At 39.0% G+C, this 18,429-nt stretch overlaps 2 protein-coding genes across 2 annotated transcripts in view; one reads left to right on the plus strand and one right to left on the minus strand.

The window, feature by feature from the left end:
* The window catches only part of LOC141898537 (otoferlin-like), a 56,004-nt gene extending 42,437 nt beyond the window's left edge, over nucleotides 1–13,567 (minus strand). Inside the window, exons 1-5 of the mRNA XM_074784483.1 lie at nucleotides 13,370–13,567; nucleotides 10,445–10,503; nucleotides 7,074–7,162; nucleotides 6,497–6,596; nucleotides 4,584–4,795 (exon numbers count right to left, since the gene is read on the minus strand). Coding sequence (XP_074640584.1) covers nucleotides 4,584–4,795; nucleotides 6,497–6,596; nucleotides 7,074–7,162; nucleotides 10,445–10,503; nucleotides 13,370–13,448 — 539 coding nt within the window. The 5' untranslated portion in view covers nucleotides 13,449–13,567. The remainder of the gene's footprint in view (nucleotides 1–4,583; nucleotides 4,796–6,496; nucleotides 6,597–7,073; nucleotides 7,163–10,444; nucleotides 10,504–13,369) is intronic.
* Nucleotides 13,568–14,592: 1,025 nt separating this feature from the next.
* Nucleotides 14,593–17,307, plus strand: LOC141898292 (excitatory amino acid transporter 3-like). The gene is made up of 9 exons (XM_074784135.1): nucleotides 14,593–14,675; nucleotides 14,783–14,877; nucleotides 14,998–15,479; nucleotides 15,618–15,703; nucleotides 15,852–16,017; nucleotides 16,118–16,351; nucleotides 16,544–16,738; nucleotides 16,835–16,966; nucleotides 17,193–17,307. The coding sequence occupies exons 1-9, from the start codon at nucleotides 14,636–14,638 to the stop codon at nucleotides 17,305–17,307; spliced, it is 1,545 nt and encodes a 514-aa protein (XP_074640236.1). The 5' UTR covers nucleotides 14,593–14,635.
* Nucleotides 17,308–18,429: the final 1,122 nt, after the last annotated feature.

Raw genomic sequence — 18,429 nt, forward strand, 5'->3', positions numbered from 1 at the left:
TCATGCACCGATGATGACAGGATGTTTATATAAGATCTAGCTGAATAACGATCTGAACTGCACATTTCGAAAAATGCCTGGAATGAAGGACATTTCTGACCGATGCCTTGAAACACAACGAGTCTTGTCCGATCAGCAATTTCGACTGCATACTCTAAGGCATTAGGTTAGTTATTTCCCGTGATGATTATACAAATTCATAGAATCGTTAAGCGCGCCTAATTAGCCGCCATTTTCGCTCCACTCACACGAACTGAAACCTGCAATGACATCCGGCAATGACAAATATATCGCTAAAGGGACTGCACATCAAGTTGGCCAATTTGTGGTCTTTCTAGTATTGCTGGCAGATAAAACTTTATTCATTATGAATACGATGGAGATATTGCATGATCAAAAGAAAACGGCTGTCCGGACATCCGAACTGAGTATTCATATCAGACCCAGTTCCATAGTTGCGATTTATAATTAGTTCATTTTTAGTGGTTAAATCGGAGTCAAATTTTAACCCAGAGCTATGAAAATGGGCACGGCGATATTGACAACTAGAGTCAATCTCAGAATGAGTACGAAAAAGCTTTTCTGTTGGTAAAATTGACGAATTTGTTAATACAATTGTCGGTTAATGACGATACGACTATACGTAAATCGTGGCGGCCATCATAAATTTCAATGCAAAATTGTTCCCATCGATCAAACCACAACACAACATAAACAAACGAAAACTCGGAGTATATGTAGGCTCGCAATGCTGTCATGCATGGACACTTTTGCTAATTGATTAATGGTTGAAGCGAGTGATGAATGGTATAGCAAAATCATCATCGAATGATCTACGCAAAATGATCGCTATACATCAATTGAAACGGCATTCGACAGTACGCTCCTCATACGAGTACTTCAATTATCATAGATGATTATATTCACTTTTGGGAAGCGACATTTAAAATGGATTCATTTTCTGTTCGTCGACAATGTATTGCCCTCCCTCCACCCCCGCGGGCCTGCACTGAGCATTCAATATTGCAATGATGTAAAAACTGCGTAATTATTAAATAGCCATTAGAGAAAGGTCCCATGGTAAGGCTCATGATCCGAGTTCAGATAAGTAAGCCAGGATGTCTAGTAGTATTAAAGACATATTGAGTTCGCCTTACAACTGCACTTGTCCAGTAGAACATGAGAGTCGTTATGAATAAATCTAATCTGATGTCTTGAAAAAAGGTCTGAAAATTGCAATCATTTTTCTCGAAAGCTCATCATATATCACCAACTAGCCGTTGGTGGTCGCAATGTTAGAAGAGTCTCCCGATATTGAATGTAGATAGTCTGCCGGGGAAATTACTGGACATACTTATTCCTTCTAGGATTCATTAAATGACTCTGTCCCTCCAACGGCGACAGCAAAGCAAATATATTCTGAACACAGAGAAAAAATTCAATGCTAAAATATGATGTTGTGAGCATCAAAATTATTCAAAAAGTTTACGATAAGAATCTATAAAATCAGCATTTTCGATTATTCAAGCGTCGCGTTTCAACATGAATTAATGAATAATTAAACATATTCAATAAGCTCAACTTGTTAGGATGCTCAATATTTTCGCTTCCTCATTAGTGCATTAGAAACCATTGTCATTAGCCGCTACTGGAGAATTACCCCCCCTCCCCTGAACCCGCCACAACTTCTGGCATGACAGCAGACAGGAACGCCATAACCTAAACACTTAACTTCAATAGACTATAAGCACCTTAACTATAACATCTTCGTGATTTCCTGGAAGAAGATTATCTGCTGCTCATAGAGACATAACCCCTTCTATGATCATCATATTGACCAAAGAGATTAAATACTGCTGAATCTCTTCGGATGTTCTCCGGAATATCAGCAGCCTCAACTTATCAAAAGGAGGATCGTAGCGTTATGCCTGAACTGACTTCTTGGATGCAAGAACCCCGGACCTTGAATTCAGTTTACTGGCATAAAAGAATCACGTGCTTTTAGAAGTGCTTTTTCACAGGTGACAAAAAAAGGTGCCAGAAACGTTCCAGGAGTATAATAATAGTGCAGGGATAAGAAAGAATCACTTTAACAAGATTGTATTTGGTGAGAGAATGGGTGAAGTAATCATTGTCAGGAAAGACGGCGACGGGGAGTGTTTCTCGTTCAGATCATTTGTAAAACTGACGCAACAAAATCCGATAAATCGATACGCAATCAACACCTACACGATATGATCAGGAAATTGCGTAGGGAATCAAACTTTCTCTAGTTCGATCGATTGATTGTATAACACTAATTGATTAATGAACAATACGGTCAAATCGGACGCAAATTGAAATAAGATTGTCTAATGAACGTGACGTTGCCTATGTGGGCATCGCTGGAATATTAATTAAGCCGGTATGATAATGATTTCGAAGAAATGAGACTTGAAACATAACTGAGCGCTCGTTAGATAGTGATACTTATTGCGCTATCCAAGACAGAAAGCTATATATCATAATACGCTAGTTACCGCGCTTCGGTCTATGTTACATATGAGTGTTACTGCTGTGAATTCTCAAGATGGCAAGTGGCAGAATGTCACTTTGTTCAATTAAAGACGACAACATCCGAAGAACTATTCCCGCACGCATATGCCAAGATATGCTGTAGACTTTTTACCCGGAGACAATGTATTTCGAGATGCTGTTGATGTCAGTATATACGCCAAAAGATTGTCGCAGTAACGATATCGTTCTGACCGGCGTTAATGAACCTGTGAACTGCGTGGACTAATGACTTCTACGGCTGGTAGAATTCATAAAGCAGTTCATAATTAATCCCTAATTAGAATGTGAATATCCACATCGCAGAAATTCAATCGCACATATCGTTAACGCTCGTGGACGATGTATGTGCAGTTTTATATAAATCTCTCTACGCTAAGATAATCCACTGTAGATTTAGATCTACCATTGGCCCTTGTCCCTAGATATATCTAGCGGCTTAAGTTACAGCCAATTGTCATTCCAGTTGTCATATCAAGCTTTAGGAGAGTAGTGAGAGTGCATCGTGCCAATTGGCATCGAAGTGATCGATGATAATTTTTTCGAGGATCATGCTATCATATTCTTAAGTTAATACCGAACACGTTCCAGCATATTTCAGACATACAACCACGATTGAACATAATATAGTACATCGATATTGAACGATGAAAGTTATTTGAAATATCATATATATTGCAATCGAATAGCAAGGTTTAACCAATACTGAATATTGTATATTTACATTTCATAAATACATATATATATATATATATATATATATATATATATATATATATATATATATATATATATATATATATATATATATATATATACATATAACGCAGCAGAAAATAGGCAAATAGATATATGGCCTATCACAACAAGGCAAATACTCCCGGAGACATGCATATCTTTGAGTATAGAACATGCTGAGAGTTCGTACGACTTTCCGAAAAACGAGCTTACGAATTAAGTTTGTATACATACGCCGACAAATGATGACTGCTGTCAAAAACTTTATTCCTGTAATTCGCAAAATCTAATTATCAATATCATTTATCATCCGACGGGCGGACTCCCCGTGGGAAGCGCACGAAGATATAAAAAGTATTAGTCATAGGTCGAAAAGATTAGCGAAAAAATCTTTGATTCGTAATCAAATTTACACTGGTGAGCGGATGGATATGCTATGTCAACCCGAGGGATGTTTGAAACATGAAACTTCCTAATTTGCAAATACCCAACGCTTCCAAACACTTTCCGACATAAATTTGCAGTGAGTGTATAAAGTAACGGCAACGATGCTTGCATTTCAACTCGCAATAAACAACTAAAAATCAAAAACCTTCAGAAAGAGAGAGAGAGAGAGAGAGAGAGAGAGAGAGAGAGAGAGAGAGAGAGAGGGAGAGAGAGGGAGAGAGAGGGAGAGAGAGAGAGAGTATAACGTGGACAACGTCGGAGAAATTTCATTCTACAGGTGACAAGAGTCATTTGCGTCAGAAAGTGTCGAGAGCCAATCAGATGATGAAATGCACGATCGAATCAGCACCTTGAAATTGTCTCGGCAAATTGGATATACACAGCCGGTTATAGCGAACTTGCTTCCGACGATCGCAAAGGAAAAAACGCCGTCATTTCGCCTGATTGTAGTTGTCATCCATGTCACCGAGCTTTTCGTTTTGATTACGGCGAGCTTGATCTTTTCACAGTCGGATGATAAGTCGTAGGGGAATGAAAATTATCGCATCTTAGGTGGAATGCGTAGAAAATTATCAGTGCACTGCAAAGTGCGTGCGTGCCTTCCGGCAAATTGCTGTAATCCTACTTTCACATATTGAAATATGATCCACCCCAACACGAAATGGAGATGAAAACTAGTGTCTGAGATATTTCATTACATCTGTACAGTCGTACGGGTTTTGAAATTCGTGGGCGTTCATGCAGCAGATACACGAGTCTTTATTGCTGGGAGTCAAGGATGTGAGGATGTGAGGGGTTGGTGATGAGGGTGAAAACGCTCATTTGCTTTTATATCGATAACTTACTTCGACCCACGTCTCGATTTGTTCGGGCTTGATCCCAAAGATTCGGTGTCGCTCAGTCGATCATTCAGTAGATTCATATCGTCTTCAACCAGTTGACGACTTGATCTTCCATCGTGTTGGTCGACTGTGTATTGCTCTTCGAACCCACCGCTCTGCCAATTCCCGACGGAACCATCCGGGGCGTTATATACAAGTTCAAAAGTTATCGTTGTCTGAAATGAGAGAAGACCATTAGCGATTTAATTGCCCGAGTGGAAACTGGCTAAGATGGCCGCATAGTGTTGTAATTGCTCCGGCTGTCTAAAGGGTGAACATTCCCAGAAATATTGACTTCTTTTGGACCGTGATTTTGCGAAATGTGGATGATTCCGTTTGTCACAGGAAATGAATTGATACAAAACGTCACAAAACAGTAAACAATAAATCAAAAATTAGGTCGGGTGTCCATTTCCTAATGAGACAAGTGTGTATCGCTAGCGCAGTGGACATCAGAGAGTGCATAATGGTCATTAGAAGGTGGACGATATTTGACAAATGGCATATATGCTATTGCGGTATGAATCCACAAGGAAACATTATAATAGTGATTAATCTCCTCCATGCGGACATGATTTATTAGAAACAACCGATCTAAACCTACCGAGATAAATGCAGCCCAATCACAGGGGAGTCGTGTTTTCAAATCTTGTATTACATAAATACATGCATATGTATAATGACCTGAAGTATTCATCACGAACGACTCGGGGTGTGCTATTTTATGCTGCATATGCATATATGGGTAGCTTCCGAGAAAGTGCGAGGATGGTGGTGTAAGCACCATTACATTGAGCATCAGTAATTATCGATTCTGCGGGCTCGGTTAATGTTTTTAACGGCTACATGGCAGTATGCCGTCCCATTACCGGAAAAAAGAGCAATCTCCATCTGAACGACCCCGCGAGATGGTGCTAGGACATCAGCGATGTGTAAACCGCGCATACCAACACAGTTTTATACTCCGATACTATTTGTTCATTGAGACCAATTTTCGCCGTACCAATTGTATGCGATAATCGTCGGTAAATTATGCCGTTGTTCGACGACAACAAGTTCGTTTGTCAGTTTTTTCGGAATGAAAACGAATAAATATTTAATGCCGCGCCGCGTGTTGTTATAACGAAATGCGTCGTGATACTCGCATTATGCGATGCCGGTTGGTTGCCAAGGTGCAAAACGAATGATATGAAATGAAGAGAATTTTTTTTTCTCGATATTCAGTTATAATGCAACAAATAACTATTGAGTTAATGAGTTCGCTCGTTTGAAATGAACGATTTCTTTCATTATTCTTGCAACGATTTGACACGCGAGTTAATAGATAGTCGAAAAAAATAACTACCATTTGAAAATTGGTGTCTCTTGTAGAGTGTGTCTGCTTAGCCGATACGATATGACGTGCTTTGTGGAAATTTTACTTAACTACTTCACGTCCTGTTCCGCCAAACAAAGGGAGGAAAACCTCGATGAGACACTCTGTCAGTGTTGAAATGAGAATATGGTAAAATCTACCGATATAAAAAGAAAATCAAGTCCGAATGGAATCCTTGAGCTATTAGTTTATTTCAACGTAGCGACTATAATAACATTCCTGGGGCCAGTTGCACAGTTTTGATTTAAGTCCGAAATTGGTCTTAAATCATAAGACTGGTCTTAAGTCGCTAAATTGGCTATAGAACTAAGTTGGTCTTAGACTGGTCTTAAGTCTAAGCCATGACTATGCAACTGGCCCCTGAAGATGACTATTAGCATTATAGTCAAAGCGTTGAAATAAACGATATTTACTATACATATAGCTCGTGAAAACATTTTCGGTCTTGTCTTGCTTTTCGTAATGTGGGATTTAACCAACGTACTAGTGAGGAGGAACTTACTTTCATTACAGTATTATTCATATCAATCAACGAATCCGTAACTTTCAAGTGACCAACTTCGACCAGTTGTTGCAAGATCACCCGAAATGAACCCAGCAACCTGTAAATAGTACAATAAAGACGTTCTGAAAACGAACTAGAAAAATATACTGCCATTTCTGGACGTGATGTTATTCATCATTCACACGCAGTTATACGACTGGACTTTTTATTTTAGACGAGCAACGCCAAACATTCATGCTACGGTGCGCACGAATTGGGGGTGACAGCGAGATTTATTTTTTGCCAACGTAATTACTTCACCAGGAAAGTAGCCATAAATATTAATGAATTTGTTTAGATAACTGGCTACACGGAAACCTGAAATCTGTGACAATCATGGATGACATTCATACATAGCGAAGCGGATGCCGATTTTTCTATGAAATCCAAAATATTCAACACGAAATATATACTCTAGTATTCAGAAGCAAATCAATTTTTGAGTTTTGATCGTTTTGTAACTGACTCCCGAAACATACGAAGCTACGTAGTTTGAGAAAACGTTTTAAGGCTCTTTAAGTCTTGCTATACTCACTTGTTGTTAAGGTATTTGCTGTAATTGAAAAGTTGAATGTCGAGTATTTCATCGCTTTCAATCGAACGGGCCACAGGCCACTCGAACGTCTGAAATTATAACAAGGCCATTTTGATAGCGTGAATAGCATCAGGTGAAGTAAACATTCTGAATGAATCATGCCTTGACATCTACCACGAAGTTTGGAAAAACCCTACTGGCTAAATCTTGCTCGAAGTTAACCACTTCTAAGATATATTGATCGGTATGGAGAGCCTTATGTTATAAGAAATTTTAACTTAGACACGAATTTATTCAATAGAAAACAGTTTCAACCGACAATGCTCTGATTGAACTCCCCGTTATTTAAACCACTTTTCGATGAGTTCATTACTGAGCTTAGCGTTGATATAATACCAATTTGAAATATACAGCGATGTATAATATCGTCACAGCAATCATTTCACAATACGACGCCATAATTACTACTGCGAGAATAGTTATAGAAATTACGCATGTATTCAGTCATCATACGTCATTGTCATCCTCATCAACACTTAGATAAGTGTATAGGGTTCAACGTTACCCACCACTGAAGATATCCCAATTAAGCTAAGTATGGATACATCCAATCTGAAAGCCGCCAATTATTTTTCCAACAACTTCGCCGATGCCCTTGTTATTTGTATTAATTGGCGAAATAAATCATTTGGTAGTCATTATTTCATTTTTTTTCTCTTCAAAAAGTGGCATTTATCGTACAAATGACGTAGATGTGAGCCCCTTCAACAAAAGTAAAAATCACACTCAAGTTTATGATAATTTTCTTTTTCTTAGTCTGCCTCTATCTTTCTTTCTCTCTCGGAGCTGAATATCGATAGGTTGGAGGATGGTGTTTGTCTCTGGGAGATGACTGAAGCCGAGAGAAATGACGTCAATAGCTAACAACGTGTAGGAGTGTTTCTCCGCTCAACGCTGGAAGTTAATTCGGAAAGTTTCGGAACAGAGGGGATTACGTACATAACTCCTACATGCATCATTTATTTATTCATCTAAATAAATCAAATCAAAAGCCATGAACAATTTAAAAAATCCGATTGCATTATATTACAGTGTGTTGAAAAGGTGAAATGTATGACATAACTCTGTGCAATGTTATGTCCAGTATTGGTCGCTAATTTGATTAGACAATTACACGTCCGATGTGGCTTGGCATGTTCTCTGGTGGTCATAACCGATGACGCACACAGACGTGAGAGTAAACCATGCACTGATGTAAAAAGTTTAAACTGCCCGCGGTGCGGCGGTGGTTGTACTAGCAGTGTCCTAATAAGGTTTTCTTCGCCACTTGTTATCATAAACATAATCTGATTTTCGGTTCTTAGAAAATGTACGAGCGGTATCTTGAACTGGTCGTGGAAAACGCTCCATTCCCTGACGTGATTGTTGGTTAAAAAGTCGATTCCGGAATAACACATTTGGATATAAATGATTTGACTTTTAAAACTAGTTGTACAGTCATCAAGAAATTGACTCGAGAGAAAAAAATTCTTTCCAATCTTTTGATTCCAGGGCTGGATTTTACTCCCATAATAGAATTTCAATTCACACAATAGAGTTTTGCAAAATGCCTCAAGACCAAAGTCAAAGTTTTGGTGATAAAAGAAATCGACAATCTTATTACACTTCCCAGGATATACATACATACGTAGAAAGCCACAAGAAGCCTTTTCACAAAGATTTTTGGTGAACGCAAGACCAATCGGATTCTATAAACAATGTCAATATTCATCAGACCACTCTAGTATGTATGTATGCATATGAGTGTATTGGGTTTTTGATGTGGCAAGAATATGAAATCCATATCTTAAAACGTTGTGATGATCAGCCGGAGTAGATGTATGAAACGAGAACACAGGAGGGTTTGGTTCTGACTCTTCCGTCATTCATTACTGATTACCCAGTATACAGCCACTGATGCACATCAAATCGGTCCCATCGGACCCTCGTTTTTATGACGTCAAACAACTATGAATAGAATGAACTACGACCAGCAAGGAGAGCAGCCGACGTCCTCGGTAACGAAATTCAATTCTGCTCAGCTCATCAGACTAGAAAATCTAATTTCAAACTCGCTTTTCTTGTCAAAATCGGATCCCGTTTCGACTTCTTCTCACTTTTGAAACCGGTAGAATTTAATTCGATCTTTAACTCTGAAATATACGCTTATCCGACTAGAAAATCAAATTATCAATCAAGAGTTTCTTCGTTAAGAACCCATTTCGGAAGACATTCTTAAATTACAGATAAGCATTCCATAATGTAGCGACGTGTCCATTCGCTTATTGATGCAGCTTTGCTCTGCAGCACGCGAACTAATGAAGGATTAAAGAGCGGAGGCTGATCTTACATGGATGCGGTTTAAATGGCTGTACAAATAGTGTATGTAACCGTAGCATTACTCTGGCTCAGTCATCCTACATAAGTGAATAATGCACCATTACACTTCAGTTCCACAAGCTGCAGGAATGATGTCCTCTAAAGCTCGCCGGATTGACAGGAGCCTTCACTTTATTGCCGTGTCTTTCGTTGAAACAAATTGCATTTTCTTACCGCGCTATTGACAAAAAGCGAACCGATTCGAATTTGATGGCGCATCTCCGTCGATGGCGAAGACTCTGAACATTGATTGGTTTGTTGAAATTGAGCGTATGCCCGGACGATTGCGGGCAATAAATCACGCTCTTCAAAACGAACGAGATACGGTCTATAGAACCCAGTATCAACGGCTAACAGGATTATCGTCTGAACATCAGTAAATTATTTCCCACGAAGGAAAATGATATCGGTCAAGAAATATCCCACTATCTATCATACTGTCGAATCTTCGCGAGATAAAATGATATCGCCAACGCATTTCTTCGTCCAAAAACTGGCATGCATAAGCTGGGTTTCTGATGAAGAAATAGTGGCACACGGAGTCGATGCTCATCTTTAAGCCGAGATAAGTTTATTTGCTCCTGACGTAAAAGAGGGAAATTATTATACGCTAAGATGGCTTAAACCTGACAGAGATGTAATTAGTTTTCGGTCGGGCAGATTTTCAAGATAAAATCTATTGCCTTCAATTTTAGATGCGGGACTTGATATAAAACTTCGAGTTTTCGATCGATAAACTATTTAGTTACGAGACCATAATTCAGCAAACCCCTGTCGAAAAATACTCTCCTTGAAATACGACCACACCTTTTCGCTTTGCCACGAACAATTCTGGCCGAGAAAATTCTTTGATTTTGATTCGTTCGCTAAAAAGAGCGGTCGTTTTTATGCACGCGCACGCGTCATTGCGAATAAATCGATGATTTTCTTTTTCAACATCGAATTACACCTACCTCGTCAAAGATAGCATTCTCTTCAGCCCCCTCGATGATCTTCGTGTAATGAGAAACACCTGAAGAAAGAAACACATATATACATTATATATATTTATATATTATTATATCAACGATCATTTTCAGTACACGTGCGCAATCGAAAATCATCGTCAAAAGTTGTTGAATTTCATCAACGTCGACAACGAAAAGACGAGATCGATTTTGCTACGTTCCTTGAAAAATATGATAGGTCACTGTAACGTATAATCACCGATTTACACGTACTGTGTGTCAATATTTTTGTCACCCAATCATCAAAATCAAAATAGAAAGTATGAATAGAGAGTAGACGAGTATAGGATATTGGGTACAAGGCGTTTTAAATTAACGTCGGAGGATTTTTGCGGTACCATAGAAATCGGTGTTTGTTCTAGCTAGACGAAGGGGACGAAGGTGTATGAATGATGAAATCAAATACTCGTGGGGTGTGACGATAGAGAGCCAAGATGAAAAATTGTTCCCTGGATGAGAGAGTATCAATGTCAATGTCAAAGCAAAATTTCTTAAAAGAATAATCAACGAATATGTCATTTCCAGTATATATGTTTTTCATTTGATATGTCATTACGATGTCACTGCACATGTGCTCAGGATCTAATAATTTCGCCTAGTTTATTGTTGTGATATATGAACGGGCGAGAAACACGGATACATGTACTCAGGCGATGCTGCTGGCAAAATATTCAGCATTTCATATCGTTACCATGACCCATTTCATCGGAGCACAAAAATATAACGCTTTGAAAAATTTATTTCAAATGGCTAAACCTGACACTGGGTACAGAGATCAAAGTGGAGCTTACAGATATATGCATCGACTAAGTAAAGGTAGCGTAGTAAAAATACTATCGTATCATAACTGCACATTACATGATTATTATGATACCCAGGTTATGGGAAATGCAAAATTGAACCATAAACATCTAATCAGCATCTAGTTTACTTGGGCAGAGTTAGAAAAATTAACTGTGTCATAGACTATGAAGGCAAGACTGAGGGCAAGGTTGAGAGCCTGGAAACAGCTACACAGAACATCCCAAACTAAACTTATTTAGGTGTTAACACATCGATTTGCAGTGTGACAGAATTTCAGCACAAGAGGGCTTCACTAACTGAACAAAGTACCATTAAAATATGTAACCATAGCAACAGCCTCATCAGGCAACATCAAGTACAATAGCAGAAATCCTGAAGGACATAAAAAACATCGTTCTCCATTTTCCCATTGACTGATCAAGGTAAATGATTGACCGTCATTATAATGGAGATCGATTCAACCTCTGAAATAATTCGGCGCCCAATAATGTCATTGCGCTGAAATGATTCAACAATGCAACAGTGAACAACTTCCCACCCACGCACGGTTCTATCAGGGTTTGACTCATTTTCCAGTTACATAATTGATACAGGAATACACAATAGAATATCGACTCACATATATATTATTACATATATTTGTGGTATCGAGAATTTTATCATAACGAACTAAGATAGGTTCAATTCTTGGAGGGCGTATGATTCAATTCAATTCAAAAATTGTTCTGTAAAATCATATAGAAGAAAATTATTACAAAGAAGGAATTCTACTGATGAATTGAGAAACATCGTACAATTTTCCGTTTGAGTTTGAATCAATTACATGAGTGAGACAGTAATGGCATCGAGTTCAAGTTGTTGATGTCAAGATTTGTACGTTTTACACAAAGGCTCAACGTATCCTCGATTACATTTCGAACCTTATTCAAACCTGAATTTTGGCCTTTTTCAATAAGTAACCTATGACTACTTTTCCTTGGCGCAGATAAGTACAAAGTTACGGTCAGGTATTTCCATCCGATTTTCGCTCAAGACGGTAACTTATTTGTGAAGATGATTGACACAAGATTCAAGAAACGGAATCGCCTCCACTTGCAACTGATAGGATCGTGAGTCGCACGCAGAGAGGTTGCAGGCGTGGAAGCCCAAATCATGTGCGGATGATGCGATTCAAAAGAGGTGTCGATGAAATCACTACGATAACAGATCTAACCTACGATAATTGCTCGTAGATCTAACAGGCAACCGAGGAGCTGTTAGCACGGCGGGGTGCGGCCCCGGGCGTGTTGAGCTGGCCGCAATTTTCGCATTCGGAAAAATGGACGCGGTATAGATTACGGAATTAAAACAATTCTAATCGTCAAACTTTCCGCCCACAAAGTTCATTAAGATTCTACGAGGGGACCCTCCTTTGATAAGTATATACACACGCCATTTATGTTGAAGTGTCCTGATTATTGACGTTTACTGCGGGCGCTTTAGGAAAGCATTCATCTAGGGTACTAGTAATATTGACATTGAAGAATGTTTTAGTTAGACTATATTTGCGCAGTCCCATTCACCAAAATAGATAAGACGTAATGGTTTTTTGTTCAGTTTGCCTGGATTATCTTATCTTAGCCAAAGTCAAGAGCAGTCTAGATTAAGGCTTTTAGTACATGGTTATGGTGAATATCGGGGCGCGTTCATTAACTAATAAGAGATATTTCAAATACGATATTTTTCAACTTCTCAAAACGAAATGATCATTCTTATTTAGTGCTGTTATATTGGTTTAAGCCGTATAATTGTCTTATATTCAATACTGTGTTGGATTGTATATTTTGCTAATACACCGGAGCCCCACTGATTAGGTTTAATTCTAGAGTTACAATCAGTTAAATTCTAATGTTTTAACTCCACGTGAACGGCCGAGACCCGTCGAACTGGACCCGGCTTTGTAAATAAGCATTTGTAATAGGGCCATGGAAACAGATATTATGTAGGTTATTCATTAAACGTGGCTAATAGGGGCAAATTAAACAAATATACATATGTAGATGTATGTACTGAGTAAAAACGAGTTACCTCTGAACGAAACCTTGGCCAATCGATCAGTCCGACCACGTAAACCTTCTGCATATTTTAGGTGCAACACTAAAGCCATATTTACAATTTCTCTATTAATTCCACGATTTATGTATGTATATTTAAACTAGGTTGACAATCTACATGGTAAATGCGTAACTTTATCCCATTTCTATCCGAAGCGCGACCGTTCGACAGCGATTCCAATCACCAACTGATTGTGCGCGCTAGTAGCGAGTACTGTTATTGGGTTTACCGCATTGCTGCTAATGCAACATTCATGAAAGTACTTTATTCCTCATATGAAGTACTAGTTTTGAAGTTGTTTGCCGCTAAAACATTGAATCCAAATATAGTTAAGTTTCCCTGTAATCAAATTTGATTTTGGTAAAGTGCATCTCTGTCCAAAACATCCATTTCGTGATTACCAGTTTTTGTTTTTAGTATCTATTTTGAAAATCGTGACAATAAACTAGTAGCGTAAACGTGAATCAGTTTATGATTGAACGGCGGTACAAAAACTTGGGAACTTTTTAACTGAATTGTACGTTTATCATTTTCCAACTTAACTATTTTGTACCAAATCTATTCACTGTACGATTCTAAGGCTTTTGGCTTTGTGATTACGGGAGTTACACTTTTTGCAATGAAGCGAAGATGAAAAATAAAGGTTAGTATTTGACTTTATTCCAGGCAATTATCAAATACCGGTACTGTTTTTTATTTGAGAGTTTCGTTGAATAATTCACATCATATACCACTCGAAGCAGGAACGCGAAAAATACCCAGTCGTGAGTATATCGCTAAGCCAAGAACCGTGCCGTTTTACATCAGAAATGAATCTCAACGGGTCCGAACCTAGGAGGTCATTTCTACCGTTTCCTGTCAGGTCGCAGCGAAGTCATTTTACGATTTTTTTGGATTTTCACTGTTCTCTCTACATGCGATATCGCCATGATTTCCGTATACATCTCATATCTTCCCCCATAATTTATCAAGTACATTACACACACAATTCGCAATATAAAAGCTGTTTTATTCCTCTATCACTTTTTTTACTGTTTATGTCACAGGATATTTTCATATGAATCGACCACCTGCTTCAAAAACATAAGAAAGCACTATAAATTGAGACAACAGATGTTCTTTAATTTAAGATTTTCATTTCTTTGCGTATGGTTGATATTCAATTCATAGTTTTTATGACCAGGAATATGCGGAATGTAATGAATGGTGAACATGTTTATGATTTAGACAGTCGCGATCATGGGCTGTTCACAGACGGAAGCAGATGAGTTGAGGATCGGTGGGTATTTATTCCGTTAGTCAACAAATTCAAATGTTTCCCTATCATCCTTCGAAAAAAAGTGAGAAAAAAAGCTTTACGGCTATTTCGTAATATCCTATTTTCAGCTGGACAGAATACAAACGATTATCAGAAGGACGGTTCAGAATCGGAGGGAAACTCTGAACCTACCTCGTACAGCGATCAATGGCATTTCAATCAGGTAAAGTCATCAGTTTGGAACTGCGTACCTATTTGCGTTGTGGGTGCAGTTAAAAGTTAATCTCGTAAATAATAAGACACTTAGTATGTATATCTTAGTATTTATAATCAATATCCACAGAATGAAAGAAATTGTGGACTGGCAAACGGAAGTCATGATCGCGATGAAACAAAAACCTGCAGACAACGCTTTGTTCACGTCGTTAAGCGAAACATCGTATTATGTTTCCTCATAGTCGGAATCGCTCTAGGGATAGCACTTGGATTCGCTCTAAGATACGCCGACTTGACTGACAGGCAGAAGGTTTATTACAAGCTCCCGGGTGATGTTCTTATTTATCTTACGAAATTACTGACATTGCCTTTCGTGGCGTCAATTTTAATTACTAATTTCGCAGCTTTATCTTCGCGTTCGTTCATACGGGCTGGCGTTTTAATAGTGGCGTACTATTTCTTAGCCACAGTTCAGGCCGTTTTACTCACCTCAATGGTTGTAACTGTTTTGACACCAGGAATCAAATTAAACTCATCTTTGCATACCGTTCGTCGATCAAATGACGGTCATTTTACCAGGACCGCCGATACAGTTCTGGATCTCATCAGGTCGGTGGACAATTTTACAAAATTCAATATAATTTGAAAAGTCGACCTTAAACATAATCGTGTCCCATATGAATGGATTCTTTTATAAGCTGATATTCCGTCCATGTAGTAGAAACGCTCTTTTTTAACAAACTGCAGGAATATGTTCCCGGACAATTTGGTGGTGGCCACATTCGAACAAACTAAAAGTGTTGAAGTCACAAGGGGAAGTGGAGCTACTTCGGGTAGGCTACCTATCGCCCGTATATTGTATTTCGCTTTACAATTTACAGCGAAATACAAGATAGGGAGCGTCTTATGTGAAAATACGGAGCCCTCAGCACGACGCGATGTCCAAGAAACTATAACGTCTGCGTCGGATTGTCCTTTCAGTAGTTGTTGTTGGTAAACAAGATGAGATGAACGTCGTAGGCGTAGTTTTCTTCGCGGTCGCACTTGGGATCTCAATCGGTCGCCTGGGTGATAGAGGTCGTCAACTTGTGTCTTTCTTCGAGTCTTTGATGAGGGCTACAGAGCCACTTGTAATTATTGTTGCCAAGTATGTAAAATGAAATTGTAGAAATATTTTTGTGCGCCAATTTCACGATATTCTTCTTGTTTATGACATACAATCTTTCATGTAAGCATTCTAATTCCAGTTATTCTCCAATAGCCATCGTCTTTCTTGTATCATCGGAAATAATAACCTTTACCGACCCAGTCGAGGCAGTTGAGAAATTGTTTCTCTACATAGCTACAGTGTTTATTTGTTTGGCACTCTACAGCTTAATTTTACTACCTGCATTATTTGCAATGATTGTACGTGAAAACCCGTACCATTGTATAATCAGCGTTCAAGAGGCACTTATTACTGCGTTTGAATCGGCTTCAAGGTAAGATATATATCTGGGTCCAGTTGCCAAGAAAAAGAAACACAACCGCCCTTAATAAACCATGACATCTGCATGTTAGACATGGTCCTATAGACAAAGTCAGATAAGATTGATCTTAGATTAGGATTTATCCTAGATAGACTGTGTAACTGGGCTTTCAATGGAAATATTTCGTTTATTTTCGATTGATAGTTCGATTGCATTGCCGGATACGTGTAGGTGCCTCGAAAAAAATAGCCGCGTTGACAGTCGTGTGGTAAGATACGTCATCCCGGTCGGGGTCACTATTAATATTGCCGGCACCGCACTCTACGAAGCTGTCGCCGTGATATTCATAGCTCAAGTAAATGATATTGAAATGTCTCTAGGGCAAGTCATAGTTATCAGGTGAAAAACTTTTTGTCGAATTACCTCGCATGAGAACTTCTTAAGTAAATTCATTCGTACATGTAAGAATAATGTGATAAGTGTGTCTTTTTTAAGCTTGACTGTGTCCATGGCGACTTTGGGTTCACCGGGAATACCCCAGAATTTGCTGACGTTACTCGTTTCGCTAACAGCAGCCGGACTTTCAACGGACAATGCTGCTAAAGTTATTACTGTTGACTGGCTCATGTAAGCAAGCAATGGACCAAGGAGGTGCGAACCTTCTGGTTAGATTGGTCTGAGTGAAATGCGTTACATCTATTATCTTATGGACCTTTGAACGAACCTTTTATGGTCCATGGTATCATCAGAATTTCACACGCATTTTTGATGTCATTGGCATTAACTTTAGCAATGTAGAATATTTGCACATTCATTAAGACCAGGCAAACAATAATTCTTCTATTTCTTTTAGGTATAGATTTCGGGCTGTGGTAAATGTGTTGACTGATTGCTTTGGAGCAAGGATCCTTCTGAAGTTACTATCACAGGCTCAGATGGAAGAGATTAATTATACCGAGATTTATTGATTTATAAAATAAAAAATTAAGTTTAAAAGAAGCAATTAAACTTTAGAATTAATCGCCCATGAGTCCATGATTGTCTTAAGGCGGGCGTAGGTCGGCCTTGCGACGGCTTGCGACTCACTTGATTGTCTTAAGGCGGGCGTAGGTCGGCCTTGCGACGGCTTGCGACTCACTGCGACGCGACTCACTGCGACCGCCAGCGACGATCGCGTCGCAACGACTCGCCGACTTACGCTACCTGCCAGCGACGGGTTGCGACTGCTAGCGACAACAGTCGCAATGAGTCGCACATGTTCTACTTTCTGCGACGCGACACGTCCGTCGCAACCGACCAGCGTGCTGTTGCGAATGGCAGCAACTAGTCGCGCACACAGTCACTGATAACCGCATCGCAACCGACTTGCGCGGCCACTTGTGACGCAACGCGACGATCGCGTTGTGTCGCAAGGCCGACCTACGCCCGGCTTTAGGTAGGCCTTTGGGTGACATCCAGAGATTGTCTGACAACCTCGTCCGTGTAATGTAAAAAACGAAATAAATCTAATAGATGGCAGCAGAGTTTTCTAGTACTAAAGGAGGATAACCATTGGTGAAACGCATGTCAATTTTGCGATCAGAGGCAACATACTAGGTACATGTAATTGAGAAATAAGCAAACTAGGGGTATTATTTCAGGATGTAACTGCATTTGTAGTATTGTACTGGTACCTCCAGATAATCTATTAACAGGGTGGCCATTTTTCACCCATTTACAAATCCCTTCCCCGATTTTCCCATGTGATTAACATTTAATTCCCGGAGTGAATCAGAGAAATTTCGTGGTTCGAGATGTTACAATTAATTCATTTTTCATTGAATCGTGTATTGATAACGAAACACGTGGTCAATAGCATTATCCGAATACCCTGAGTTTTCTAGGTTTTTGGGTGAAATATATCAAATTCCCTGTTTTTTTTCTAGACTTTTCTGATTCCCCGAGTTTTCCAGGTCGGTGGCGCCACCCTGTACAATATGAAGCAGTATAAATATCAGAACATACCTGCAAATCAATAATCAAATCTAAGACATAACTGAATTTTTGAATATTAACTTTATTTTCATTACAGTTTTTAATAACATGCCACA

This window comes from Tubulanus polymorphus, chromosome 2 (assembly GCF_964204645.1).
Source record: "Tubulanus polymorphus chromosome 2, tnTubPoly1.2, whole genome shotgun sequence".
Lineage (NCBI taxonomy): Eukaryota > Metazoa > Nemertea > Palaeonemertea > Tubulaniformes > Tubulanidae > Tubulanus > Tubulanus polymorphus.